The 27,660-nt window shown below is 40.1% G+C and overlaps 1 protein-coding gene across 3 annotated transcripts in view; it reads left to right on the top strand.

Annotated features, from left to right (window-relative positions):
* Positions 1–23,729, top strand: part of CACUL1 (CDK2 associated cullin domain 1) — a 71,591-nt gene extending 47,862 nt beyond the window's left edge. The window contains exons 6-10 of one of the 3 annotated variants that reach the window (XR_004626283.1): positions 4,467–4,556; positions 7,444–7,582; positions 10,457–10,588; positions 14,176–14,219; positions 14,663–14,757. Coding sequence is in view for 2 of the 3 variants with exons in the window: in XM_034663344.1 (XP_034519235.1) it covers positions 4,467–4,556; positions 14,176–14,219; positions 14,663–14,878 (350 nt within the window). In the remaining variant the exon portion in view is untranslated. Of the gene's footprint in view, positions 1–4,466; positions 4,557–7,443; positions 7,583–10,456; positions 10,589–14,175; positions 14,220–14,662 lie in introns of all 3 variants that reach the window. The other 2 variants (XM_002915398.4, XM_034663344.1) reach the window with 2 other exon arrangements.
* The last annotated feature ends 3,931 nt before the right edge of the window (positions 23,730–27,660 follow it).

Here is a 27,660-nt window from a genome sequence, read left to right as displayed (position 1 = left end):
CATAATCTCATAAGACATTCCAGCTCTTAAAACCACTTCAGAGACATTGTTTTTGCTTTCATTGTAAAATAGAACACAACATTTTGAAGTCTTTCCTGTTAAAATTCTTTAGAGAAACGCTACCATTTTGTAGAAAAGCTTATTTACTCTATGAATATGTTTTTATACTTGTCATTAATTTGGAAATCAATTTTATTGAGCATATGCAAAGAGAATATTCAAAGAGAATACAGCCATCCAGATCTGGTGAGAGAAATCTCTCTTCTGATCTGTTTGAGCTTTCCATATAGATTCATGGTATTTTACAAGATCATACCCTGGGAAGAGTCTCCACATAAAGACATGAAGTCAGGAAAAAAATGAATTTTTTTCTCTTAAACCTTCAAGTAATTTGTACTTTATTTTTCAAAAAAAGTAATAATCTTCCTCTCGTTTATTATGTAGTTTGATTTTCATTCAAACTATACACCTTGCTTTTCCAAATAAACTAACGTTCCTTAAGCTTTTTTTTTTTTTAATTAAAGTAGGCTCCACTCCCAGCATGGAGCCCGACACAGGGCTTGAACTCATGACCCCAAGATCAAGACCTGAGCTGAGATCAAGAGTTGGACACTTAACCAGCTGAGTGACCCAAGCACCCCAAAGCTTTTGTAAATTGGATAAAACTGAGCTTATCACATATTGAGCAATTAGCAGGCATTGTGCTTAGAGTAAGGGATTCAGACTAAGTGACCACCTAATGGTTTGGGCTCTGTAACAACAAGGGACACTCTAAGTGTTTATTAATGCGATGTGGATGGTCATCAAAAAGATTTTTAAAAAATACACTCAACTGCTTACTATGTGGTGGGACCTGTTCTAGATACTTTACAAATATTAACGTCTATTTCTCATAACCCTAAGGTGTAGTAGTCATTACTTCCACATTACAGATGGGGAAATTGAGGCATAGAAAGGTTAATATTAATTAAATTGGAAAAACGGAGCTATGAAGAATTGATTTCTCGGCTCTAGTTGTACATTTTCCTGTACTTCCCCCTCACTTCAGCAAAACAAATAACTACACTCAAAGTCTATATTCTAAATTCTAATTTAATTTCCTTCTGTGGCTTTTTAGATACATTTGAAAATGTTAGTGTTTCGGGGCGCCTGGGTGGTGCAGTCGTTAAGCGTCTGCCTTCGGCTCAGGGCGTGATCCCGGCGTTCTGGGATCGAGCCCCACCCACATCAGGCTCCTCCACTGAGAGCCTGCTTCTTCCTCTCCCACTCCCCTGCTGTGTTCCCTCTCTCGCTGGCTGTCTCTCTGTCAAATAAATAAATAAAATGTTTTAAAAAAATAAAAAGAAAAAGCTAGTGTTTCATTTATTATTACAGTTATTACGCCACCCCAAAACATAGTCTTTTTATAAAGTCGTCTATTTTGCTCACAAACCTGCAGTTTGGGCAGGGCTTGGTGAGGCACTTTATCTCAGCTGCACTCAGCATTGGCTGATGTGATTCTCCCAGGGGTGGGGGACTTTCAAGATGGCTCACTCGTATGCCCGGCAAGTTGTGGTGGCTGTAGTTTTCCTCTCTTGTGTTTCCTCTAAGAGTGAGTGTCCCAAGATAAAGGAAATGAAAACTGCCAGTTTCTTAAGTCCTGGGCCTGGAAATTGGCACAGTGTCACTTCTGCTTTGTTTTGTTGGGCAGGCAGTTACAGAGCCGAGATTCCAGGCAAGTGGGTGTGGACACACCTCTCCATGGGAGGCCTGTTGAAAGAATTTAGGGGCCCTGTTTCACAGCAGAGCCCAATGAACACCCCCTCTGCTAACTAATAACTGGTACTCAAATGCCCTGTTTCAATGATTGTTTCATGAATGAAGACAGTGACTTCTCACTGTAAAGAAAGGTCGTTTTCTACCATCTCTCCATATGTATGTGCTTATAAAATAAAATGGCTTCCACTTTTGGGTGGTAGGAGAATTGTTTTCCTTTGAATTTAATTTTTACTTTGCATTAAACTTTGAAAACAGAAATACTAGGATCTGCCTTAGCCAGGGTTATCTGTAGTATTTTTATATTGATGATTCTGAGCAAATGTGACAAAATGGGCCGGTTAATGGTAGAAGTTTATTGAGAAAATGTACTATGCTGAGTTGCAGTAGAAGATTTATAGTTCACTTTGACAGAGGGCTTTAAAAATTTATATGATTATCAGTTATTCTTAGGTTTTGTCTTTTAGTTCAGGCCCTTGTAGTTTGAACTTCTTAAAAGTCAAGAATATTTTTAATTAGTTTTGATTTTAAGAATTACTTTTCAAATTAAAAAAGGAGAGAAGCCGTTAGGTAAGGCCATAGCTCTGAGGAATAACTGAAAGAGTAGAGGAGCTGGGCTCCGGCTGCAGTCCAGCTGCTAAGCTGTGTGACTACTTTCAGGACAGCACTGAAGTTCTCTCTAGACTTCAGTGTCATAAACTGTAATGAAAGAGGTTAGTCCTAGAAGTTCAGGAAGGCCCTAGTCTAGTTTTCAAACTGTTAACTTAAAATCAACAGTCAGAGGAATTGTTGGAGGATTCTTTTTTTTTTTTTAATTCCATAATTTTGGGGAGAAAACTGTTAACTAAGGGTAAAACTTCATTAGGACGTGTTACATATAAGATCTGTATTTCAGTGGTGGCATGGTGAACTAGAAAGAATGCAGAATTTAGAGTGAAACACAGGTTCTCAGACCTCTCTGCCACTTGCTAGCTCTATGACTTCGGATGAATTATGCAGTGTTTTTTATTTTGTTTTGTTTTTAGCCTCAGTTTCCTTATCTGTTTAAAAAAATAAAAGTAGATGGTAATTAAGCTTGTGAGAAAGTACAAATCCTAAATAAAGTTTAAAAGAATTAAACCTGTAAAGTGCCTAGCACCTGTTAAGTACTCAAGAAATATTTTCTTCCCGGTCTCAACCTGCTCCCCAGCCCAAGATTCCCTTCTTTTTCCTTAAAAGAGGAGAGTAACTAGAAAATCTCTTAAGCACCATTCTCCTAAAAAGAATTTAGGTGGAGAGGATTTTAGTGAACGGTTACACCTTCTCAAATCTGTAATTGTTTGTTATTGAATGTAACTCTTTTCATTAATTCATCCCAAATTTTTATATATTTTATGTATAATTTAATCTGTGTATGTATCATTTCTTCATTTACAAATGTATTTATTTGACTACATTATTAACGTGTGATCGAACGTGAAGAGTTAGTGGGAACAAGACTTACGAAGGCCAAAGCAATTGTCAAAAAGTAGGAAAATGAATGAACTAGAGCCTGCATGTGGGGCACATGTTGAAAAATTAGAGATAACCTTGCGTTAAAGAGACGCCCAGAACCTAAAATTTAGAATTGCCATTTTTAAACGTTACATCCTAAAACATGATTTTCTGCAGTGGTAAACATTTGTCATCCTTAAAGTTTATCTGTGCCGTTCAGAGTTATCACTGTGCATTGCCGATAGAATCAGAAGGATACACTTGAATGGTGTACCTCTGGCCTTCCTCATATAAATTCAAATGTATCTCGCATTTTATGTTTGAAAAGTATCAAATCCTTGCTGGTCAAGTGAGGAGGCGCTTTCAGTTTTGAAAAGGCATAGCCTGTACAGCTTTACAAGCCTGGCTTAGAATAAAATTATGCCAAGTCTTGTGGGTTTGGGGGGTAGTAAATTGCAGGTGGTCTTTGAGAGAGAAATTAAAAATTAACTGTTTGGAATCATTGGTATCTGTTGTATCCACTAAAGTGATGGAATACATTCGTATCTGTTAATGACATTATCTAGAGGAATTATTCCTATTTATTTAAAAATGTTCTAATAAAATTTTCATTGGAGAAGGTAACCTAAAAGAAAGCTGACTTGGCACAGTCAGTCGGGGGCGTGTGGTTGTGAAAGTCAGGAAAGTGAGGATGAGCCAGGCAGTCTCTTGCCTATATGTTTAGTAAGGAAAACGTACGTACAGTTGTAGCGTTTGGGAATGTGAGTTTCTGACTCCGATCGCAGTTACTAAAATTACCAATAATGTGTCTTTCAGAAAAATCCCAAGAGCCGCAAATGTGATTTGGGGAAAGAGGAATGGTTGGGGGAGTTAGAGAACATTTTATTTTCCAAATGTAAATCTTCTGACTCATGAACTTAATGGGAAGCACTTTCAGCTCACTCGCTAAGTACCATGAATACTGCTGCTTTTGGAAAGCTTATTTTCAGAACCTCCGTGAGTTGAATCATCTCCATTAGTGTTTTAACAGACCTGCACGTATTTACTTGTTAGATTGAGCTCTACTGCATTGGATTTTTTAAAAAAAATCTTTAGTGTATAGACTTGGTTTGTCCTCTGGGGCTGTTCTTTTCTTGCACTTGTTTGCCCTTTAGTCTTTGGGAGAAATAATAATAGAGAAACCTTGACAATCAGTGTGTTCTATCATTTTTATAACCCATTTTCTCTTCTTCTCTCAGCTTTACTTTTAGAAGCCCAGTCAACACCATTTCAGGTCACACCTTCAACTATGGCAAATATTGTGAAAGGCCTGTACACTCTCAGACCAGGTAAACAGCCACCATTTCTTTTGTGGTTGGACTTGTTTATTTGTTTGTTTATGACAGCTCTAGCCCTATCCAAGAGGTCAGTGTTTGTCTGTTTTTTGAGGGCTAATGGTATTTGGATTTGTTATAGCAAAAAAAAAAAAAAAAAAAAAAAAAAAAAAAGAAAAAAAATTGAGTGGATACTACACTCATCATTGTGAAATGTAAACTCACATTTGAAATTCTTTCTGTACTGGTGAAAACCAACTAGTTTAGGAAATGCAAGAAATAATTTGTAGCAGACGTTTTGGATAAAATTGAATCTCATGTCTAGTATTAATCTGTCTTTTTTTGTTGTAGAGTTTCTTCTTCACCTGTACCCCACACTGCAGATATGCATAGACATACACATCCACAACTCCCATCTTCCTAGGCCTATTTTGTAACTTGCAGGGAATCTAGAAGTGTTGGTAAAATTACAGTCATTTCATAAGTATATTGTGAGGAGAGAGATACTCAGAAAAGCAGAAACAAAAATCAGAAGATCACTATATTCAAAAGCATAGTTTGTAAATTATCTTAATGTATCTATCTTAGAATAAAAAAGCCACTGTGCATTTAAAGGAATTCCCAACATGTTCTTGTATTTATCTTCCTGTTTGTAAGCCAGAACCTCAAACTTGCCATTCAGTTGTCTAGCAAATTTTTTAAAAGTCCGTAGTAGAGAGATTGCAGAAGTTCTCAGGGTAGAATGTTGTGCAACTGTCTAGAAACATAAGGGATGCTTTTTTGACAGTACTTTTTTTGTGGAATTCTTTTGTCATTTAAGGGTAGATGAAATAAAACATTACCTAAAGAGCTTAGCATAGTACCTGATAATAAGCATGGCTGACATTAGCTGTTTGTATTACTATCCAGTTAGGTCCAGTAGTTATTTTAATTAATTGAGGGCTTGATTGTTTGCTTAAAGATACATCAGGATTTAGCTTGCTGAAATGGAAACCAATTAAAAACTGTGGTATTGTGGGTAGACTGTGATGTCAGAAATACCTTCTTTCCCAGGCTACTTTAAGCAGTTAGGGTCTTCTAGAATATCCAGATGTCATGTTAACTTAAGTTTGCATCAGGTCTTATTCTATTCTTTATAACTTCATAAATAAGTTACTCTTAGTAATTACTTCTATAAGGTAGCAAAAAAACTATTGCATATGTCCAATAAACTGGTGTTTCTAGTTTCTCAGTTTTGTATTCATTTTACTAAATGTGATAAAAATGGCTCATGAATTTTTCTTTTAGTGCTAGGTTATGAATGATTTTTTTTTCTTTTATGTTGGAAGGCATCCAAGTGCGGTATAATAAATTTCTAAATTCTGTCTCCCAAGTGGGCAGCTTTATTAGCTCTGGCTTTTATCATAAATAACAAAATTGCAGAATAAAACTATCACTAAGGGTAGAAAAACTCACGGATACATGTTTATCCAAATGCTGTTTTATCCAGGTTTGAGCTCTTGTAATAGGATTCATATGACTTGTGAGGAGAATTCTGTATTTGAGAGTTGTTCTTTTGAAAAGGAGAATTTTATCAGAGACTAACCTTTTGCTGCCCTAGGCATTTTCTGAGATACTGTTAAACATATTTTGACATTTACATGTCTTGCCAGTACCCATTGTGTTCCTGGTTTGTTAAAGAAGTTTTATTCACCTGACAGATTAAGGTTAAAATATTTTAAAAGTTGAATTTTAAGTGTAAAAGTTGCGTTCATTGCACTGGTTCTCAAGTGGTGATCTTTGTATGATGAACGCATCTGAATCACCCAAGGAAGTTTTTTAAACTAAATTTCTGGGCCCTAATGCTTAGAGGTTCTATGACTATTAGAATTTTTGGTCTTTCCATCTGATCTTTAGAAGCTTAATTTAGGCACAGTGCCAGCTGTCCTGCCCTGCTCTTCTTCGTTTAATACACACATTTTTCTTTGATTTCTTCATCTTTATTTTAATGATTGCCTGGAGTTCCATAAAATGGCAGATCAGTTTGACTCCTGCCACCTCTCACTGATGGATCAGTGGTTCTCCAGGGCACCGTACCGAGACTCTAAAGATATATTTGAGTTGAGCTGAAAGGAGGGACACCGTTGAGAACATTGTGTCATGAGTTTATACAAGAGATGAGTGGTTTGGCTCTGGTGTTGTTTTTTGTGCTACTTGTTTGTTGTTGTTGTTGTTTTGTTTTGGTCACATCTAACTTAACTATTCTCCTATTGGACATTTTTTACTTACCATCAACCCAGCATTACACAGCATCAAACATTGCTTGTTTGTTTTTAGATTTAAAATTACTTACTCAGATTACAATTTTTAAAGTGAGCTCACTGGATTAAATACAGGTTGACATTTTATGATTTTGGATCTCTATAGCCGAGATGTTTTCCAAAGGGAAAATTTGAAAGGGCAGGATTGAAAGAATCTAAAAGGGGTAGCAGTGCTAAATTAGGACGAGTGACAAGGAATGGGGAGTGCTAGTTTTAGCATGCCCTTGATGCAGGTGGGTGTTATTTATATTTAGTGTTCACAGAATAAGGGGAAGAGAGTGTTTATTTATCAGCAAAATGTAAAAATGCCTGCTTTCTTTGTACTATAAATTCTTTTTTTTTGCATTTCTTTTTTAAATTTTTTTTATTTTAATGTTTTTTTTATCATATTATGTTAGTCACCATACAGTACTATAAATTCTTTTTAGAAAGGACATTTAACGTGTTTGTATATTCCTTATTAGAATGGGATTGCACTAATTTTTCCCCACTTTAAGTTTGGTTTAATACATATATTTTTTCTGTGAACAAAAGAAAACTTTCCCTTTTCCATTTAATTTGTCTTTATGATTTCCTTAATGAATCTTTTCCTTCCCTCACAGAGTGGGTTCAGATGGCTCCAACTCTGTTTTCTAAATTTATTCCAAACATTCTTCCTCCGGCGGTGGAATCTGAACTTTCTGAATATGCTGCTGAAGATCAGAAACTTCAAAGAGAACTCATACAGAATGGTTTTACGAGGCAAGGGTTTTTTTGTTTTTTCCTTTTTGACAAAATATGTCCATTTCCTTCAGCCATTTTGGCTTGGCAAGGGAGGGAGGCCAGGGTTCTTAGAACGGGAAACAGCCATCGAGCAGTCAAGGTGATGCTGCTGGGGGAAGGGGTTAGCTGCCTGTATTTGGTTTTATGGAAGCTGCCTTTCACCAAACATGGATTTGGAAGAAAGGCGCTCTCGTTTTGGGGGGGCAATGAGGGTGGGAGGCCTATAAGCGCTCTTCCAGTTGTCACCCTCTACATTGTTCTCACCATCAGTGAGATGTTATGATGAGTTATGATGTACTTTTATGACTGAACTAACAAACTAGTTTACGACCAAACCAGTAAAGCGGCTTTTCGATTCTGGTTTTCGTATTTTTACTTTTGCTCTAAATTCTACTTGTTTCTTCTTAAAAAGTAGGATATCTCTTTATATAGTGTCCAGAAAATTTGCCTTGCTTGGTTTTGATATATACCTGTGGCTGATTTTTCTAAAATTTGCAATTCAGGATCCTAGCTATATCCCAGAAAATCTTGCAAAGTGCATATTTTCAACCAAAATAGATTATACTATAGGAAAACACCTGGTTGCATCATCAAATCATTGAAGGGTGCAGTAATGCCTTATATTTTCATGATCCTTACTTTTTACTTAGCACTTTTACATATCTTCTCTTATTTGAATTCCTGACATTACAGGAAGAAAGTTATGGAAAGTTAAGACACCTGGGTTTCTCCCTGAGGTATAGCTGTGATCATAAATAGTAAGTCAAATATTGACTCACTTACCTGACTAGGGCTGGGGATGGACATTCTCTTTTATAGGTTCTGAGGCCAAGCTAAATCTCAGAACACCAGTCTTGACCAATATCAAGATTTTAACTGTCTCTAGTCTCAGCACAGGTTAGGAAAGAAAGTAGAAAAATCTGTTCTTTGCAGCCTCACGCATTGGTATTTATTCCCCTTTTGTCCGGGTGCCATCTGTATTCCTGTGGAAGTAGGGGCACTGAGTAATCCGCTGGTCATTTGCCCACTCGCTGGCAGCTCGCACAGGAAAGGCTGATGGAAGCTGTGTAGACCTGACTTTCTTGGGTCAGGTTAAGGGAAGGCAAGGCCATAGAAAATGCTGGAGTGTAGGCAGCTAATTTTTCTCCCTGAAGTCCAGTGGTCAGGTGTTTTCTCACATTAATTACAATATTTCTAATAGCGGTATTATTTTCATGTACAGAATGAGCCCATTTAATGCCATAGTAATTTTACGTAGTCATTTTTGAAGAGCTATTATATTCATGTGGTTCAAAAGTCAAGATGATATAAAAGTACACATTGAGAAGTTTCGTTCCTACTTGTCTCCCCATCTGCTCCTACCCCTTTAGGTGACCATTTTATTAGTTCATTACGATTCCTTTCAGTGCTTCTTTTAATATACAGATACAAGCAAACACAATATATGTTCTTACTTTTACTCCTTCCTTACCCATTCTGTTGTGTGGATAGAACTTATTTAACCAGTTCCCTGTGGATGGCAACTGCAGTTATTTCCAGTCTTGCTGTGGCAGAGAATGCTGTGATGAATACCCTTGTACATGCGTTAATTGTGTATCTGTTGCAGGTATAGCTGGAGAGTAAATTCCCCTAAGTGGTATTTCTCACTCCAGAGTAAATGCAGTTGTAGCTTTGATTAATATTGCCTAATTGCCCTTCACGGGGGATTGTGCCATTTTGTATATCCACCCCACACAGTTTGAAAAGTTCCTCTTCATGGCCTTGCTGGTAGAGTACATTGTTAGGCTTTTGGATTTTCACTGGTCTGGCAGGTGAAAAATAATTACTCAGAGTTGTTTTAATTTGCATTTGTCTTACTAAGAGTAAGGCTGAGAATACTATTAGATTTGTATTTCTTCTCCTGTAAATGGCCCGTTTATGCCCTTTGCTCACTTTTCTATTTGTTAGCCCTTTTTCCTTGAATTCTAGGAGCTGTTTCTATGTTGAAGAGATTGATTCTCTGCCCAAGATAAGTCAGTTAATTTTTGCAGTTTGTTTTTGACTTTGCTTATGGTGGTTTTTTGTTTTATTTTAAGTCATGCGGAAGTTTTATCAGGTTTTTTCTTTATGGCTTATGGGTTTTGAATTACAGTTAAAAGTTTTTTCTTAAAAATTTTTAAGTAAATGCAAAATAATCTGAGTCTACCTTTTATGGTTTTCTCTAGGCTAACCATAATATTGAAGTCTTTTATGCTTTTGTTCATGTTTTTATTTGAATGTTTGCTTTTAATTTTAGAGGTGAGTTTATTGATGCCCTTAAAAAATAAACAGGCTTCTGAAAACTTTTATTTCTATGAAGCAATGTATGAAGATAGCACTTGTGGATTTCTCTGAACACCTTGAACTTACCTTCCATAACAGTGTGTGGAAATATGTAAACACAACCAGAGATATTTTCCTAACCCTAATTTTGGAACTGAAAGAAGAGAACAGGGTGCAGGACTGCATAGTGTATAGGAGCTCTTAAAATTTGCTTGGAAAGAGTGAGTAACTGACTCCATAAATAGTCTCGTGGAATATTGCCTTTGTACGTGGAGGACTAACATGGTACCCTTCTGCCAAGTCCAAGTTGGTCATATTCAGGGAAGTACCTTGGATTTTTGTGTAAATTTGAATTTTTGTTTCTCTCAGAATTTTTTCATACAACTTCTGCCTGAAATTTAAACGTTAGTATTCCAAGAGGTGATATGATTAAACTATTCTGTTGTACAAACCAAATTAGGCCATTTCTAGAATTAACAACATATTATATATTAATATGAGAATTAAAGTCTGCCTCACAAATTATTCTGGTGGGTACTTTGCACATTGTAGGTCCTGCCCAACCTGACAGTCTTGGACTTCCTCCAGTCCGCTGCGGAGCTGACCCAGACCCGTCGGAAGGGATGTGCACCCGTCATATACTTAGCAGCTGAGAGAAAGTCCGCCTGTGCTTCCAGCTCTTGTGTATGGGCCTTCCACATTCTGCCCTGCCAGGCTCCGTGCTGCCTTTGATCATTATTTGACTAGGATTGTTTGGAAGAAATGATGTCCGCTGGTGCAGAAAACCTCGAGAATATAGTCCAGGCTATCTAACAAGAATTCTGTTACTGGCTGTTCGGATTGAGCAGTCATTTTATGGTTTATGCCTAACTAGTCATATGATTCCTGTTCAGCTTTGCAAACTTTTTCATTTAAGGCTGTGTTCCGTTTACGTGGTATAGTCCTGAAAGGCAGCATCCAGCTTTGATGTAGATGGCTCAGAATGTCTTCAGAGTGTTTTGAAATGATGTGAGTGTTGTCAGTATATCCTTGATCACAGTCAGTGGGTATTTCGCATTTGAGCTGGCGTCTTTAGATACATGGAAATAGACTTATTTGTAAGCCAGAATAACATATAAGCTAAGAGCAGCATTTTGTTTTTATCAGTTATCTGTGTAATTGAATTGATTACTGGAGGGTGAATGAGGGCAGGTTGGTGCCTGAGGTTACATTATGGAGGGAAGCTTGTTTGGGAACCTAACATGCATGCCCTGAGATGGAACATTCTCTTTCAAACCAGCCTATTGGGCCTCTTCAAAGCTTGTACCAGATAGCTTTTAAAGGCAAGTATTTTGCAGAGTAATTGTTAACTTGGATTCCTGGAACAAAATGGTACCTTGTAGGGGTATTGTTGATCTTTTAGCTGAGAGGTTCATTTAGTAATGGGTCTGGTTTTGAGGGCAGCCATAGCTTTCCAGATTTGGGGCATTAGGTGATATGTTTGGCAGCCTCTTGCGTAGATCACATCTGCATTCTCTCTCTGTGCTTTCTGTTGTTTTCACATCTATATTTTTCTATTATTTTTGCACGTTCAGTTTTTATTTAACCTTTCAGGTGTGGGAATGAAGGTTATCTATAGAAGTTGAGGTTCTGGATATAAAATCCTATGTCTTCCTTTTTGATCAGCATTAACTTATTTGTTTCAGAATATTTGGTGAATGTTACTGTGAACGGTACTCATATAAGATAATGTGTAAGTGCAAATAATACTACAAGATACCAACTGGCTTTGTAGGCGTAGTGTTAACAGGAGAGGCGTGGCGTTAAAAAGTCGCGTTAGGACACAGGTGTTGAGAGTTCTGTAGGCTGCCTAAGGCTAGTTCATGCTAAATGTTGTGCATCTTTTTCTCTAAATGCCCAGACTAGAGAAGAACCCTTCAGAGGCTATTTGGTATCTTCTCTTCCTGCCGGGTCATTGAGACCCCTCACCTCGCCCAGCAAGAGGTTTCTGTCCTGGCCTCGAGCACGGCCGGGGAAAGGGAGTGGGCAGCTGCTAATCTAGATCACTCTGAAGCGTGCAGTACTTACTCGAGCTGGCGTCTTCATTGTCTGCAGAGCCTATTTCTGAATCAGTCACTGATTTGTTAATTCAGCAAATATTTATTTTCTGCTAGGCACTGTTCTAGGTACTAGGTAGACAAGTTCCTGTTTTTATGGAGCTTATTCTCTAATGTTGGGAGATAAATAACAAACATGTAAGCAAATTATTTCAAATAATAAAAAGTGCTGTGAAGAAATTGAGACAGAGCATGGGATAGAGAGTGAGTGAGTGACCAGGGCATGTGTGAAGAGGGCTGGTCCAGCTAACTGGGAGGGGGGAGACATTCCATTGAGGATGTAGGTGATAAGGAGATGGCCACATGGCTAACTGGTGGCAAGAGTGCTACAGGCCAAGAAGAGGGAAAGTACGAATGTGCTGGCATGTCTCAGGGAAGAAGGAAAGCCAGCATGACCGACATATAGTGAACAGAGGTAGGAGATGAAGGTGGGGGGGTAGGCAAGAGCCATGTCTCACAGGACTGGGAAAATGAATATGAATTGGTTTTTAACTGTGATGGAAAGCCACCAAAGGGCTTTTAATCAGAGGCATGAAATGATCTTATTCCTCCTTTTACATAAGATTTCTCTGGCTCTAGTCTGGACTAATAAGAAGACTCTTGCAGATTTCATAGCGGAGAGATGAGAGTGGCATGGGATGGGAGTGGAGCCATGGAGTTGATGGAAAGTGTTTGGTTTGGATTATGTTTTGCTACAGAGTGCTCTAGAGTGAGAGGAAGAAAGAAATCAAGAATGAGCTAGGATTTTGGTCTGAGTAATTGGGTAGCTAGTAGTGCCATTTATTGAGAAAGACTGAAGAAGGAGTGGGGATGGAGTGGAGACAAATTGCATTCTGGCCATGGTAAACTGGGAATATTTATCAATCATCCAAGTGACAGTGGTGATGAGACAGTTGGACCTACAAGTCTGACGTTTAGGGAAGAAATCAGACCTGGAGACAGAAATCTGGGAGTCACTGGCATATGGATAGTATTTCAAGTCACAGGACTGATATGATCGCCGTCCTAGACTACGCAGAATATATACACGGAGAAGAAACAGTGGCCAGAGACAGTGTTGGGTGGAGCCGAAAGTATTTTGGGAAAGAGGAGATGAACTGTATAGACACTACTAAGGGACCGAGCAAGAAAAAGCAAGCCAATCCGTTGTTATTCCTCATTACTTGAGCATTTTAGTTATTTGTCTGGATTATTGTGTGAGAAACTGGAGAGACAAAACTAGGATTTACAGGCAGCGCAGGACCTAATTAGGACCTCTATTTCCTTATCTGTAAAGTGGAACTAGAACTTCTACAGGTGTTGAAGATGAACTGCTTAATTCATGTGAAGGTTCGTGTTCTTCCACCTGCAGGAAGGGTGTTCGCATACCTTAAGATTCTGAGATTTTTCAAAAGCCTTAAGCAGTGTTTGGTCTTACAATCAGGCTTCCTGGGGGGAGGGGCGCCTGCGTGGCTCAGTTGGTTGAGCATCCCACTCTTAATCTCAGGGTCGTAAATTCAAGCCCCATGTTGGGCTCCACACTGGGTGTGAAGTCTGCTTAAAAGGGGGGGGCATTTTGGGGGAACATTTTGGATTATCATCATATCTGAAATCTGTCCTAGTATATGCAGGTCACTAGGGATGTTGGTAGCAGAATCCAGGTTTATCTTCAAAGACATTTTTATTTTCTATTTTATTTTTTTTAAAGATTTTATTTATTTATTTGACAGAGAGAGACAGCAAGAGAGGGAACGCAAGCAAGGGGGAATGTGAGAGGGAGAAGCAGGCTTCCCGCCGAGCAGGGAGCCTGATGCGGATACCGATGCGGGGCTTGATCCCAGGACCCTGGGATCACGACCTGAGCCGGAGGCAGATGCTTAACGGCTGAGCCGCCTGGGTGCCCCTCAAAGACATTTTTAGTCTAAACTTGTTTCTAGAACCCAGTGTAAGCCATTTTTATAGATAACCCTTCCTTCATTTGATAGCTCTCCATATTTAAAAGGCAGCACCGTTTAGCTAAGAATATTCAGGTTGTAAATGACTGTACTACTGTTTAAGTTTAATGTCTGTTTTAAGATAGGTTAGAATTGAAGTATCTGCTTTACTTGTTATCGGTTCTGTCCCTTCATTCCTCCTGTTTGGTGTATGAAGATGTCCACGTGTTCTGTTGATTCCTTCTTCTTTTCTTATCCCCAGAGGTGACCAGTCCCGGAAAAGAGCTGGGGATGAGTTGGCTTACAGTAAGTAATGATGTTCCTTACCATTTCTGCTGGTTTTGTTATGGCAGGCAGCTCCCGGTGGGGACCATGCGGTGAGTATAATGAAATCCATAGTGTTCTCGATGGTGGCCTCACGAGGCACTCTGTGTGATCAAGGCCAGACTGTTCCCCAAGCTGTGGCAGTTCTGGAGTCTAGTTGGTGGCCGTGGTTTTCAGCAGCTGTCAGGAGCCTCCCAGATTCTGGAGTCTCTCCTAGAATGGGACGGTAGCCCTGCCTCAGTGCCTGATGACGCAGCCCCTCTCGCTTCAGTCAGCTTTTTTTTTTTTTCCCCTTTCTTTTTTTTGTAAATCTCCTTTTGGGGATTGAGAGAAGGGTGAAAAATACGTATTAAATAATGGTTTCTTACCATTATCAAATGCCGTCTGCCAGTCATACTTTTTCCCATTGCATGTTTGTTTTCCAGACAGCTCATCAGCATGTGCAAGTTCCAGAGGGTACAGATAGTGAACGTGTTGAATGTACTTTGCTTCCCGAAAGGAGGACACAGGAGCTGCAGAGACTGTATCGGAGCACAGCGGGGGGCCTGCAGACACTCAGGAGCTCTGTCACGAAGTTGTTCTTGGAAGAGAATGTTGGACTTCTTACTTTGGTTTGTAATTTTAAAAAACAAAAAAACTAACAAAAACAAAACAGTCAGTTGCTGCTAGACTTGGGGATGATTTTGAAATGGGACAATCTTTTAATGAGTTTATCTACAGATTCCGTGAGGAACAAGCGTCTTGAAAAGTGACCATTGCTAAGGGAAATGCAGCAGCCAACATCAGCAGCTTCCTCCAAAAACATAAGAGCAGAAGAATCTTTTTTTTTTTTTTTTTTTTAAGCACTTGTTTTGTTCATTTGTGGACTTGGCGTTGGCACTTCAGCATATTGGCTTTACACATCAGGATCTCTTTTACTTTAAAATCAAGCAGATCATTACAGTACAGTGTTTTTCACCCATTACCAAAACAGCCCCCTTTTAAAAGAGTTGGTCTTTGTTTAGCATTAGAATGTCTTGTTAAAGGAAAATGCTAACTCGGCTTCTGCTGTAACTTTTCCCCTCACCAGTTCACAACTTTTTTCTACTCTGTGCCTTGAGCTTTGTGCACTTTGCAACTCTGTGACCATGGTATTCAACTCACAAATGCTTCCTGAAAGTTTATGGTATCACAGACTAATCCACTAAGCTGTCAGGTGTGACTTTGTAGCAGGATGCTAAGTAAGTGGGAAAATAGAAGCGTGTTGCTCATTGGTCAGATCTCCCTGCCTCACCGTGGCATATTCATGTTAATGTTGGGGACCAACTCTTGTAGAACATATCCATTCCCTCTGTCACTTCACCTGATTTCACCAGCTGCTGGAGTATTGGCATGATGCTCGTGTTGGGGTGGGCTGTACTCATAGCACTAAAGCTCCCGTTTTAGTATCGAGAATTTTCCAGGGGTAACAGCTAGTTACTGTGATGCTCTAGGAAGCAGATACGGTTATTAAATCCAAATATAATAATAGGTGTGGGCTTCCGGATCCATTTCATTTTAAATGGGTGAGATAGGTACTTTAAAACAAAAGTCTGCCGTCTGCATCTTTTTTAGCGTCACATTCAAGTATGATAGTGAAGTAGCACTGCTGTTTCAAGCTTCCTTCCAGCTGTGACACAGCTGTTTGGTTTTTTCCCTACACCCACAGTGCTGTTTAGTTTCTTACAAAAGACTCTAAAGCTTATTCTGGTAGTTTCTGGAAGGCAGAGAAAAATAGATGTGGCAGGTGAAAATATTTCTCTTCTCAATTCTGCTTGACTCTAAATTTAGCATTAGTTTGGCTCTATTTGGCTATGTCACAATAATATTTACCTCTTCAGAGAATTTGGGGCAAAACAAGATGTATCAGGGATAGTGTCACACTTCTGATTGTCAGACTTTTAGTAGATTTTTCTCTGCCAATTCAGTTTGTCTTTTTTCGGAGCAGGCTGGATGGGAGAGTTTGAAGTGTGATGATAGGAGCAAGGAAGTCATCTAATAGAAGTCCTCTATTTGTAAAATTACTGTTCTGAGAAGTAAATGTAAAGATTATCAGGTTTATTTTTTAAGTACTTATCAACCAGAGTTGGTGGATTTTGCAGAGGACTTTGAACTGGACTCGTTTAACTCTGAGCGTCTGAGATTGTATTGATAAACACTGAATTACTGTAAGACTATATACAGGATCTCATTGTGCCCTGTACAGGTTGATTTGCTACCCCAGTAACATTGTGGTGTCAAGGAAGAATTCCATTCTATCATGAAGTCCAAATTTTACTTTTTGCCACGGAATGCTTGCTGTGGACTTATAAATAACACCTGCGACTGACGTCTCTCCTGAGTGGTTTTAATAGTACTTCTGAAGGGAATAAAATTGGGATGTTTCTTTAAGTGTGGATGAGTTCTTCATTATCCTAATAATGTGCCCAAATGCTTTTTTCTGGGAGAGTCTTCTTTGGTCAACAATGGAACTTTCTCTATAAAAGCATTGTATTATGATGTGAATTGGCATTAAAATCTTCGGATGCTTTTGCATTATTAAGTTAATGGAGAAATGTTTTATATTGTCTTCTTTTTATTATTATTATGTATGTGTTAACAAAAAGTGGGCAAAGATTGCAAAATTTAGTTTAAGTATTTGCACAGCGACTGCAGCTCGCAGTGGGCCAGGGCTTGGTACTGCAAAGCCGCGAATGGAAGGCACTGTAGAAAGAATATCCTCTCCTCCTAGTGCATGTGACTTGGTTGTTACTCATTTTGGTCCCTTGAGGTACATTGCAGGATGAAAAACCTATTTCTTGATTTTAAGTAGAAATCGACCTTGTTTATTTAATTGGGTTTCTTAACAAAATTCTTAGTTTACAACATGAGAAGAAATAAGATTCGCCCTCCATTTTGTATTTGACTAAGCACGGTCAGCCAGAAAGTATTTTCTTCTCATGTTTACTTGTATTCTTCTTGCCAGTACAGTATCTAGTTTTTCCACCCTAGTCAAACCCTGGCTTCTGTGGGGCCCAAATCACTGAGGACAGAAAATTGTACATTGATTGTCTCATTCGGCTACACGTAGTTGATTCGGCGAGCCTGACTGGTGTGTACGTGCAGCGTGAAACTAGACTCTCCAGAAGCAAGCCAGCTCGGTCACCTTGGAATAATGACCTGTCAAAGTAAATGATGATGCTTTTGAGAGACGGTACTTGCTTCAAAAGTTGGCCTTACGCTTCAGTAACAGTGTCCTCTCCTGGTCTCTGTTGTCAGAACTGCACCCTAACCTGACAGGAGCTACTGCTTTGTGTTCTGTGGGGCGGAAAGCAGAACTTGGTCGAGTGTGACTCTTATCTAATAGCTCTTAGGTAGGTGGAGAAGAAACACAAACCTGGATGCATGAGTTGTGCATTATTAAATTTTGTAGGAAGGTTTTTTGGGTTTTTTTTTTCCTGTCCCTTTTACAAGTTTGGGGCAGTTCCTCTCCCTTACTTTGGGTGTAGGATGGAAACTGAGTGGGAAGTGAGACGGCAGGAGAATGGGCGCCTGTGGCGTTACTGCTGTGTGTGCGTCTCCGGCGCCCCAGCCCCGTAGAGCTGCCGCTCCCCTGGCTATAGACGCCGTGCTTTCTGTCGGGTTGCAAATTTGCACACATGAAGAATTGCTCAGGAAGTTTGCACATGCATCGCCTTGCAATGTTCTGTACTGACCGAACAAGGGACTTGAACGTTTTTCAGCAGAAAAGGAGAACTTGGAGTGGTGGTCTGTGCACACGTGCTAGCAAAGGTCATGGTGATCTAGCAAACACGGTTGGTTTCTGCAGCATCAAGTGAGCAGGGGCACTTGTATCATGGTATCAAGTAAGCCTGTTTAGTCTCCAGTGTAGCCCTTCCAGATTTTGTCTTCTTTTCTTATTGAGACTGGCTGTATTTTCTTCTGTGTTTTTTCTGTTTTATGGCAGTTAATTATTTCCATGATTATTACAGAGGCATTGCCTTTGAGCTAAAATTCAGTTGTTTAATAAGCAGCTATTATTAAAAATAACTGAACATTGTTTTATGAATATACACTAATCTGAGATATTAAAACGTTTAAAACGAAGAAGCAAAACAAAAAACCTACATTAGGTATCCAGTCGGTTTGGATGTTTTGAGCTGATTTTTAATTTTTTTTTATGGTATCTCATTGCGCTTCAGAGTATTATGTTTACTTTACTCCAGGTCTAGGCCTCTTAAGGGGACTTTAAAATGTAAGATCAGAATGTGAATCCCTTGACTGACACCTAGAATAGGTTTATAGGACCTTTTCGGTTGTGGTTGCAGTTTTCAGTAAGATTGCATAAGATGAAGTTCATGTTTATCAGAAGTTAAAATAGGAGTTCTTGGAGAAATGGCTTTCTTGTTACTTTTATTACCTTATGGAAATTTGCCCCAGTTTCTGGCCACCAGAATCGATGAAAGGACCACTGTTCCTTTTCAAGGGTAATGATTCCTGTTTTGTCCCCTTGGTTTTGATGAAGTAAGTCACTGACACTTTCCCTCCTCCCCTGGCCAAGACCCTATTTTGAACTTCTTTCCAGAGCTGAGTGGCACAAGTACATACACTATTTCTGCTGATGGTGATGGTGTGGCTGTGGGAGAATTAGAGAAAATCCTCATGAGAGGTACATTCTTACAGGACCTCAGTATACATTGTACCCCTGCTGGTCGAAAATTATCTTCATTTCTGGTTGGACTGCATTGTTTAGAAAAATGTTAATGGTTTATAATTCTAGGAAATTTATAGTGTGACTCTGGGGTAAATTTTGTGGTTTGGAAAAAAATAAATATTTTGTATTGATTCTAACATGTCATTTCAACGTGGTGACGATGTACTAAATGCAATAAGACTGTGGATATTCTCTTAGAAGGGTATGTTTTGTTAAACAGATGGCAATTTAATTGCTCTCATTAGCCCTGTTTGTCAATATTACAACCATGCAATTCAGGAGAAATTATTCAACTGTGAAGTTGTGGGGAGCTATGGCTGGAAACAGGAATGCTTATGAATAAATAGGAGGTCAGATGCAGGCAAGAGGCTCTTGCCACCCACCAGCACAGCCAGAGCAAGGATGAAGCAATGAAGTCTAGTCCCTGGTGGTGCTTATTTGTTGGAAAGCATGGTGGAGCTTAGAACGGTGTTCTGTACACCAGCTCTTTTATCAATCCGAGAAAAACAAAATGGTAGATGAAACTCTTATTGATTGGGGATTAAAGCCACTGACTTCGGCTCTGACCTTTAACTCTTGATGGATTTGGATTCACTCATTCTGTAGTAGGGTGTATACCATCACTCGAAAACATTGTGGTTAATGAAATAAATCTTGTACAGATGTCCTTGGCTTGTTATGTTGATACTTGGTTCACTGGAACTTTGTTATAATACAGAACATATGATTTTGCTTACAGTATATTCATAATGCCTCCTAGATAATGACCACATTCAGCACATTGTTCTGTCAGCTAGTTAATCAGCTAGCAGGGTGAGTGTCCATCTTGACCTTTGTACCAGTGATAAAAAAAAAAACGGTGTGTGTGTGTGTGCATTTAATTATATACATTTAGTTACCTAGTCTGTGTACGTATGTGGTACCCATACATATGTACATATGTATGTCGTTTTTCTTCGTTAAACACTGGCACATTGTGGACCCTTACAAAAAGCTTCTGACTTGTGGTTTTTTGCATTGATGATATCACGCTTTTAAAAAATAACCCTTTGTGGTTTCTTGCTATGAAATTAATATTATCCCCTAGGTTTTTTGAAATCTCACTTTATAATTTTAGTTCTCTCGCTTTCTCTTTTCAAGTGTCCTTCCTACTGTGTTCTCAGAATGCCAGTTTTCATCCTTCTCTTTTTTAAAACCTAAGCTGTGTTGTACTGGTACCTTCTTTTTGATTACCGCACACAGCAGGATTCCATGACTGTCTTTTCTTTTTCTCTGCATTGACATCAGCTGACAGTTTCCTCCTTCAGCTTTTTCTTTGTTTCAGCCACATAGGGAGTTATTTAAGTCTTCTCCCTTCTCTTAGCAGATTTCTTCTTCTTTTTTTACTGAGCATAAAACTTTTCTACTAGAGTCAGTTCTTTGTGTGTGTTGATGTGTGTTTAATTTATTTCTTCTATTGGCTTATGTCTTCAGATTTAAAATTTAAAACATTTTGGATTTCAAAGAACCTGGTTTGGTAGAAGGAATATGATACAGATGATCTGAGAGCAACAGTCTCTCTTAGCTTAACTGAGTTGTGTGTTCTTGGGTAAGGTTATTTTTCTCAACTTTAGTCTCCCCATATTAAACCCTTTTTCCTCCCCAGATTACTCATGATAGAGCCTCTGCCTCGGGTAATGAGTTTCATTGGCCAGAAGGAAAGAACAATTCTAAACTTCTTAATTATGCACCTCAAGTGACTAATAATATGCCTCAAAACCTATATTAAAAAAATGGCCACAACTACAAAGAGAAATAGGTTAATCTACCAATAGAATGGGCATTTTAAACATACCTCCCTGATTAATCATGAAGAAGACAAAATGATGATGATGAAGGGCATGAAGATTTAAATAGCACAACTAATAAATTAGACCTGATGGAGATACATAAAACCCCCCTGCACCTTCCAATAAGGAAATAAACATTTTTTGCAAACCAAATCTAAATTGTATTTAACGTACAAGGAATGATGACCAAATTGGATTTATCCCAGGCAGCAAATTGGTTAATATTAGAAAATCAATCAGTGCGACTCATCTGTTAACGGACTAAAATATGATCAGATTGTCTGTGAAGATCCAAAGAGTCTACAAGGCAAAATAAAAGACATAAGAGTTTACCGATACAAAATCAATATGCAGATGTCAATTACATTTCCATGCATCCAGCTACAAGCTGTAATGTCTTAAAAATTTAAATGTAATTAAATAAAATTTACAGTAGGAACAATATAAAGTATATAAGAATAAATCTTAAGAGCTGCGTAAGCCTTTTAATGAGAAAATGATGATTTAAAAAATACCCAACACCTTTATTGACCTAGATAAATGGAGAGACTGTGATGGAGAAGATCATCTCGGTCTCACCTCTTTGTCCAAATTGGTTAATGAATTAACGCAATTCCAACAAAAAGTCCCAGTGGTTTTCACTGTGGTACTTGACAAGCTGATCCCAAAATGTAAATGGAAGCTCAAAGGGCCAAGGATATTCAAAATATTTGTTAAAAAAGAATGAAGTGTGAGGGGAACTGGCATGGCCAGATTTTAAAACTTACCCAAAATGAAGAAAACAGAACCATCACTCAGACATCTAAAGAAGCAGCATCAAAAAACTTAGCTGTGAAATGTAGTGATGAAGACAGTGGAATTGGTACAGAGATTACGAGTAGATGAAGAGACAAGGATGGATTGCTCAGAAACTGACCCAGCTAGTACGAGAACTTAATGGTTAAAAGGGCAGTCAGGGCAGACCTTGGGGAGGAGGATGGATTATTTAATAAACGGGGCTTCAGTAATTTTTCACAAAGGGAAAAAAGTGAATTGGACCTTGCCTTGCATCAGGCACAAAAAGCAATCCCAGGTGGATTAACGTTTCACACAGGAAAGTTAAAACTATAAAACTTCTAGAAGACAATATAGAAGAATATTTCTATGACTGTGGGGAAGGGAAGGATTTTGTAAACAAAGGAGGAGGTGCAAACCATTGAAAGATGAATAATTTGACTACACTGATAGTGCTTTTGTTTACCGAACATTCCACAGGGAAAAAATAAGCTCAAAGTGGAATACATTACAGATATTCACAATATATCCAACTTGTTAAATAGCTATCTACATGCAAATCCGTAACAAAAGGGAGAAATGAGCAAAGATGCAAGCATTTCACAGAAGAAGGACCAGAAATGACCCATAAACCTGAAAAGATGTGTAACTTGATTAGTCATCAGGAAAGGAGCCCATAAATATCATTTTCTGGCCACCAAATTGGCAGCCACTAAAAAATGCGAAAATACCAACAATTGGAGAAATTATGACAGCAGGGTCTTTTTCTCCTGCTGATGTTGGCGTGTAAGACAGTACTACCACTTTGGAAAACAGTATTGTGTAGTTAAGCTGACCACGGATACATCTTGCAGGCAACGATTTTATGCTCAGAGAAACTCCTGTGTGGGTGTGTACACCCAGGAAACCCACAAGAATGGTCGCAACAGCGTTGTTTATAATAAGGAAGAAAGCCAAATAAATGCCCATCCACAGTATAATGAATAAGTGAAGTCTACGTGTGCAATGGAATTCTGGTGAGCAGTGAGTGTAGTGTAGAGCTTTGCACATCATGGGTGAATCTCAGAAACCATGTTGAGTTAATGATTAAAGTCAGAATGATTCATGAGTAGATTAACAACATCTAAGATCAAGGCTTCCTTAGAGATGGGGTGGAAGGAAAGAGGAGCACAGGCTTATAAGCCCTTGATAATAGGAACATTTTGACCGTTGTAAATATGTCAGTTCTTGAGTTAATATGTATATTCAGTGCAAAGTCAATCCCAATGCCAAAGAGTATTTATTTTTAATACAAATTAAAAATTCATATGGAAGTATAACAGATGAAAATAGGGGGATCTTCACTGAAAGGGGAGAAAAAAAACTTGCTGTACCAAAAAAATTTTTTTCCCTTTAAAGTGCAATTAAATTTTTACACTCATAAAAATAGACAATTCAATGGAAAATAGGTTTAAAATAGACTCAAATGCTTTTAAGAATATTTAGAGTACATGAAAGGTGGCTTTTTGAAATAATTCCAGCCTTGATGGATTATTCAATAAAAGGTGCTGGTTTAGAGAAAATTAAATTTATTCCCATCAGACCATTCACCAAAAGAAATTCCAGTTGGACTAAAAAATTTAAGAGTAAGTTATAGAATAAGACAATATAGTTACTATTTGGGGGGATTGGAGAAGTTTGTTGTAAGGACGTAAGCAATGGCATGAAACATCCAAACCAGTCGCCCGAGTGTGTAGAGCACCACCCCAGCATGTGTATATAGACTGTATATTTTTAAATTAATGTTTACGTACTGTACCAATACACATAAGGAAAAAAAATAGAGGTGAAAATGTTCAAAGTATCTTTTGTGTGTATGGAAAAAAAAAACCTTTGCTCTTTCTAAAAATTTTTTTTTCTTTAAGTGAGAGCTATACAATTAAAAATGCTTCATTATTTTTGAAACTTCTAGTTTTAACATTTTGTGATAAAAATTACTTAATTTCTGGTTCTAAGGTAAGTTTATTTTAATGCTGGGTTTTAATGACTATTGTAGCTAAAAAAAGCCACTTCATTAAGATCTGTGGATCCAAATGACTGTGCTTACTGAGAAACAATGCTCATTTTCAACTCCATCTACTAGTCTTCAAAAGTGTTTGTTGAAATCTTTATAATAAATTTCCATCTTTGTCACTGTCAGTACCTTGTTCTCTTGCTCAATTGCAAGTGTGGCATTTTTATTGGTAAAAAAAAATGGGTTCAAAACTTAAGGAAAGTCATTTTTGGATTTCATTTCTCAGGTTTTAAGTGTGTACTTACGAGAGTCTTCATAGGTGACAGTGTTTGGTAATACATTTTCATAAGGCTGGAAACCTGTCTAACCATTTTCAAGATGCTTTTAACATGAATTTCTTTTGGAAAAGGTAGCTACTTTCTTACTCATTGTTAGAATATCATCTTTACCTTGAAGGGTCAGATAAAGTCTGGTTGGGTTTTTTTTGTTTGTTTGCTTGTTTTAATACCTTTTACATTGCATACTACTGACAGGCACTTGTCACCACAAGAAAGGTTGGCAGATTGCAAGCAAACATTTTCTTTTTCTCAATAAATACGTGCCACCGTTAAGTTTGACAATACTTTTTAGAAAACCAGCAGCCTCTTTTGGGATTTAAATTTCCCCATCTTAAAAAATATTGTAAGCGTGCTCTTCTGTCCGATCAAATCCGCGAGTGCGGCTGCCTTGTGGGGACACACAGACTGCTCTCTATTCTGCAAGAAGGGGGCGCCGTGGTCGCCACTTGTGGAGCTCTCGCTGCTTTGTGCGGCGCGCGCCTCACTGTTTTCTGCGCGCTCCTGACCGCTTACAAGTGCACGGTGTTGATGAAATTTGGGGAAAGCTTCTTTACTCTTAAAAACATTATACAGCTCATGTTTTCTTCCTGCACCTCTGTGGGTCATCTTGTTTACTTCAGAGACCCGCTAGCTTAAACGTTAAGGGAGTTGAGTTTTCTCACAAAATTCCCAAGATTGGGCAGTTCCAAGGTCATTGACATCATTCAGGAGCCAGGTTTCTTCCAGTTTTCTGCTCTGCCAGCCTCAGTAGGTTAGCGTGTTCTGGAATGGTTTCCCTCAGGGTGTTCTCTTGGGTGCTACGGTTGTCAGACCATGAGGCCAGCCACGTGAGAAGACCTTGTTCCCCGGCTATTTTTTTTCCCCCAATTGGGGAAGTTGGGATACATAGACATGCCCAAACTAATAACTGGGAAACAGATTGGGACCACTGTGGGAGACTTAAATAGGTGTCCCCACTGGGACTGGGGCTGGACTCAACTTCCCAGTGGCCTTGGGAGGAGGATGGACCCGAACTGAGCCAGGTCTCTGTTAGGAAGGCGGAAGGGAAGAATAGCTGTTGGGTGCTGGGATTCACAGCACAGGGCAATGACTGCTACTTAGGAGCCTCTGGGAGATGCCAGAAACAACCCCCCTTCCCCCGGTTCTACATCGACTTTGTTTTCCACACAAGTACACAAATACTAACTCATACCACCTCTTGTCTGGAATGAACTGCTGTACTCTTGTTTGAAAGTCATGGTGGTCCAAATCTAGAATGCGTAAACAAGGTATAGGCACAGCCCTGACTGGAATAGCCAGGGAACTGTAACACAAAGCCAAACAGCTTGAGCTGCCTGAACATAGGCCCAAGAAAACCACGTCCCTGGCTGGGAAAAGTTCTCTCTTGGCTATGACTGGTTTCACCCATAACGAAGCTAGTTAGGGTGATGGTATGTAACAATGTAAAGGTGACAGGGCATCAGGAAACAAAAGAAGGGCCATGTCAGTTGAGCTAGCGCTTGGTGAACACATCTATCCATGAAAGGAGACGGCCCAAGTAGTGTAAAAGAGGGAAAGGAAATAGATGTGAACCAAGCACCTACTTTATGGGTAATGGTTGCTATTTACTGGCTGTCTGCCTGTATGCCAGGGGCTTTGTGCACATTTTAAGAGCATTCAAGTGAGGCAATTATTGGCCTCACTCTCCAGAAGCGTGGTAGGCAGCTTCTGACATGGCCCTCCCTGATCCCCACCTCCTGGGATTCATTCACCTTTGAGTGGGAGCTGGACCTAATGACTCACTTCTAATCCAGCAGAAGTGATGGGTGTCACTTCTGTGATTACGTTACAGAAGACTGTGACATCCGTCTTACTGGTGTGCACTCAGGCTCTTCTCATGCTTACTCTAATCCAAAAGCCCCCATGGCAAGGAGCTGAGTGTAGCATCGGGCCAACAGCCAGCAAGGAACTGAGGCCTTCAGTCTAAGCCCACGAGCAGCCGAATTCTACCAACCACTGCTGAGTGAACTTGGAAGTGGATCCTGCCGCACTTGAACCTTGAGATGATTCCCGCCCTGGCCGACACCTTGATAATAGCCTCACGAGAGATGCCGAAGCAAAGACTGTAGCTGTGCCCAAATTCCTGATCCATAGAAACCAGGAGGTAATATGTGTGTGGGGTTCTAAGCCACTAAGATTTGGAGTAATTTGTTACACAGCAACAGATTGCTATTACGAGATGGTCAGGATTTCAGAGATTAAAAAACCTGCCCAAAGTCACATAGTGGTGACAGATCGGAGCCTTCAACTGCCAGGATGCTTTTGTCTCACCACCTGGCCTCCGTCCTGGCCGCCGTCAGTGTAGATAAGCGCTGTCCCGGGACCTCGTTCTGTTAGGGGCGGTGTCATACTTAAGACCCACTAATCCTACTTCCCTACGTGCAGCTGTTAAAACCATGTCTGTAATAACCTTAGGAGACAGCCTTCTCGACAGGAGAAGCCCTACAGAAAGTGGTTTGAATAATTTTTTATAAATTTTTCCCAAGGATGGTACATAGCTTCCAGAGACACAGAATTTACATATAATGGATGCCTTTACGGCATAAGGGCTTAATTCTCCCCCGAAACCCCCCTGAGAAGGGCTGGGGGGAGAGAGAAGCAGAGCAGGGGAGAATCGTGGGGTGTACTGTGGAGAGAAAAATGCCTTGGGTTTCCCCTAGAAGAGATCTTCCTCATGGAGCAGCCTCCAAAGGCACCCGTGGACAGCAGGAACTCCCTCTGTGCACAGAATCCTCGAGGGCCCACTCCAGGCTAGCCCGTGGCTCTCCCCGGGTGAGAACTGCGTGAGGTCTCGGCTGGGTTGGGTGTTGGAGTCCCACTGCTAAGGTTTTCTGCATTTTCCAGGGGCATTTGGAAGCGGGTGAACCACATGAAAGGCTCTGGGGAAGGAATAAAGCCCCGTCCACCGCGGGGTGCTAGAGCGGTGCCCCCACCTCTGCTGGTTGGTGTGGACCTGTGCCATCCTTTGTTGGCCTACCACTTTTTGGCATTCTCTGGCTATCTCCCACTCGGGTGAGTTCTCCAGGGACGGACCCGGAGTGCATCCCAGCACCCAGGAGGAGGGGCTGCAAGGGCGAAGGTAGTTTCATCCCACCTCAGAGGATGCCCCTCATCCCTTTCCCTCAAGGGGTGCACTGTTGGGGCAGAAGTGCTTGCCTCGGCTTCGCAAAGGGCAGTCTGTGGTCCCTGCCCTCGAGGACAAGGTACAGTGTCTTCTCCAGCAGGTGCGGTCCGTGGGCCACTGCAGCACCCCCGCCCTGCACGTGTCTGCTGCTGGCTCTTCGGTAGGTAGAGCGGAGGACATCCCGTCAACAGAGGCTGTGGAGTGTGGGTTTGTCCTGCAGGGGCCTGTGAGGGGGCTCAAAGCCCACAGCTATGGGAGGATTTATACCCTAGAGCGCTGGAGGTTGGGGCTCCTGCAGGCAGGGTCTGGCGTCCTGGCTCAGCCTTCCCCAGCTGCTGGCCCAAGGGACGGTGCAGAAGCCAGCGCCCCCACCCCGCCCCTCAAGGGCACCTGCCACGGCTTCACGGTTCTTCATGTCGGAAGTCCTGGTTTTCCCAAGTCAGTCTGTCTGGGCAGGGTTGCGCTCCACGTGGTTGCTGCCTCATTTCCTGGCCACCTAGACCAGGAGCACCTAACCCTTACCGGGGCCGGCCACCCGGCAGCACCAGCAGCTGGTGTGAAATCTAGTGGAGCTCTTGGGAAGTGAGAAACTTCGGGTAGTGTTTTTCAGCCACG

Source organism: Ailuropoda melanoleuca, chromosome 6, assembly GCF_002007445.2.
Source record: "Ailuropoda melanoleuca isolate Jingjing chromosome 6, ASM200744v2, whole genome shotgun sequence".
Taxonomy (NCBI): Eukaryota; Metazoa; Chordata; class Mammalia; order Carnivora; family Ursidae; genus Ailuropoda; species Ailuropoda melanoleuca.
Note: the sequence above shows the minus strand (reverse complement) of the source record. Positions and strands in the feature narration are given on the sequence as shown.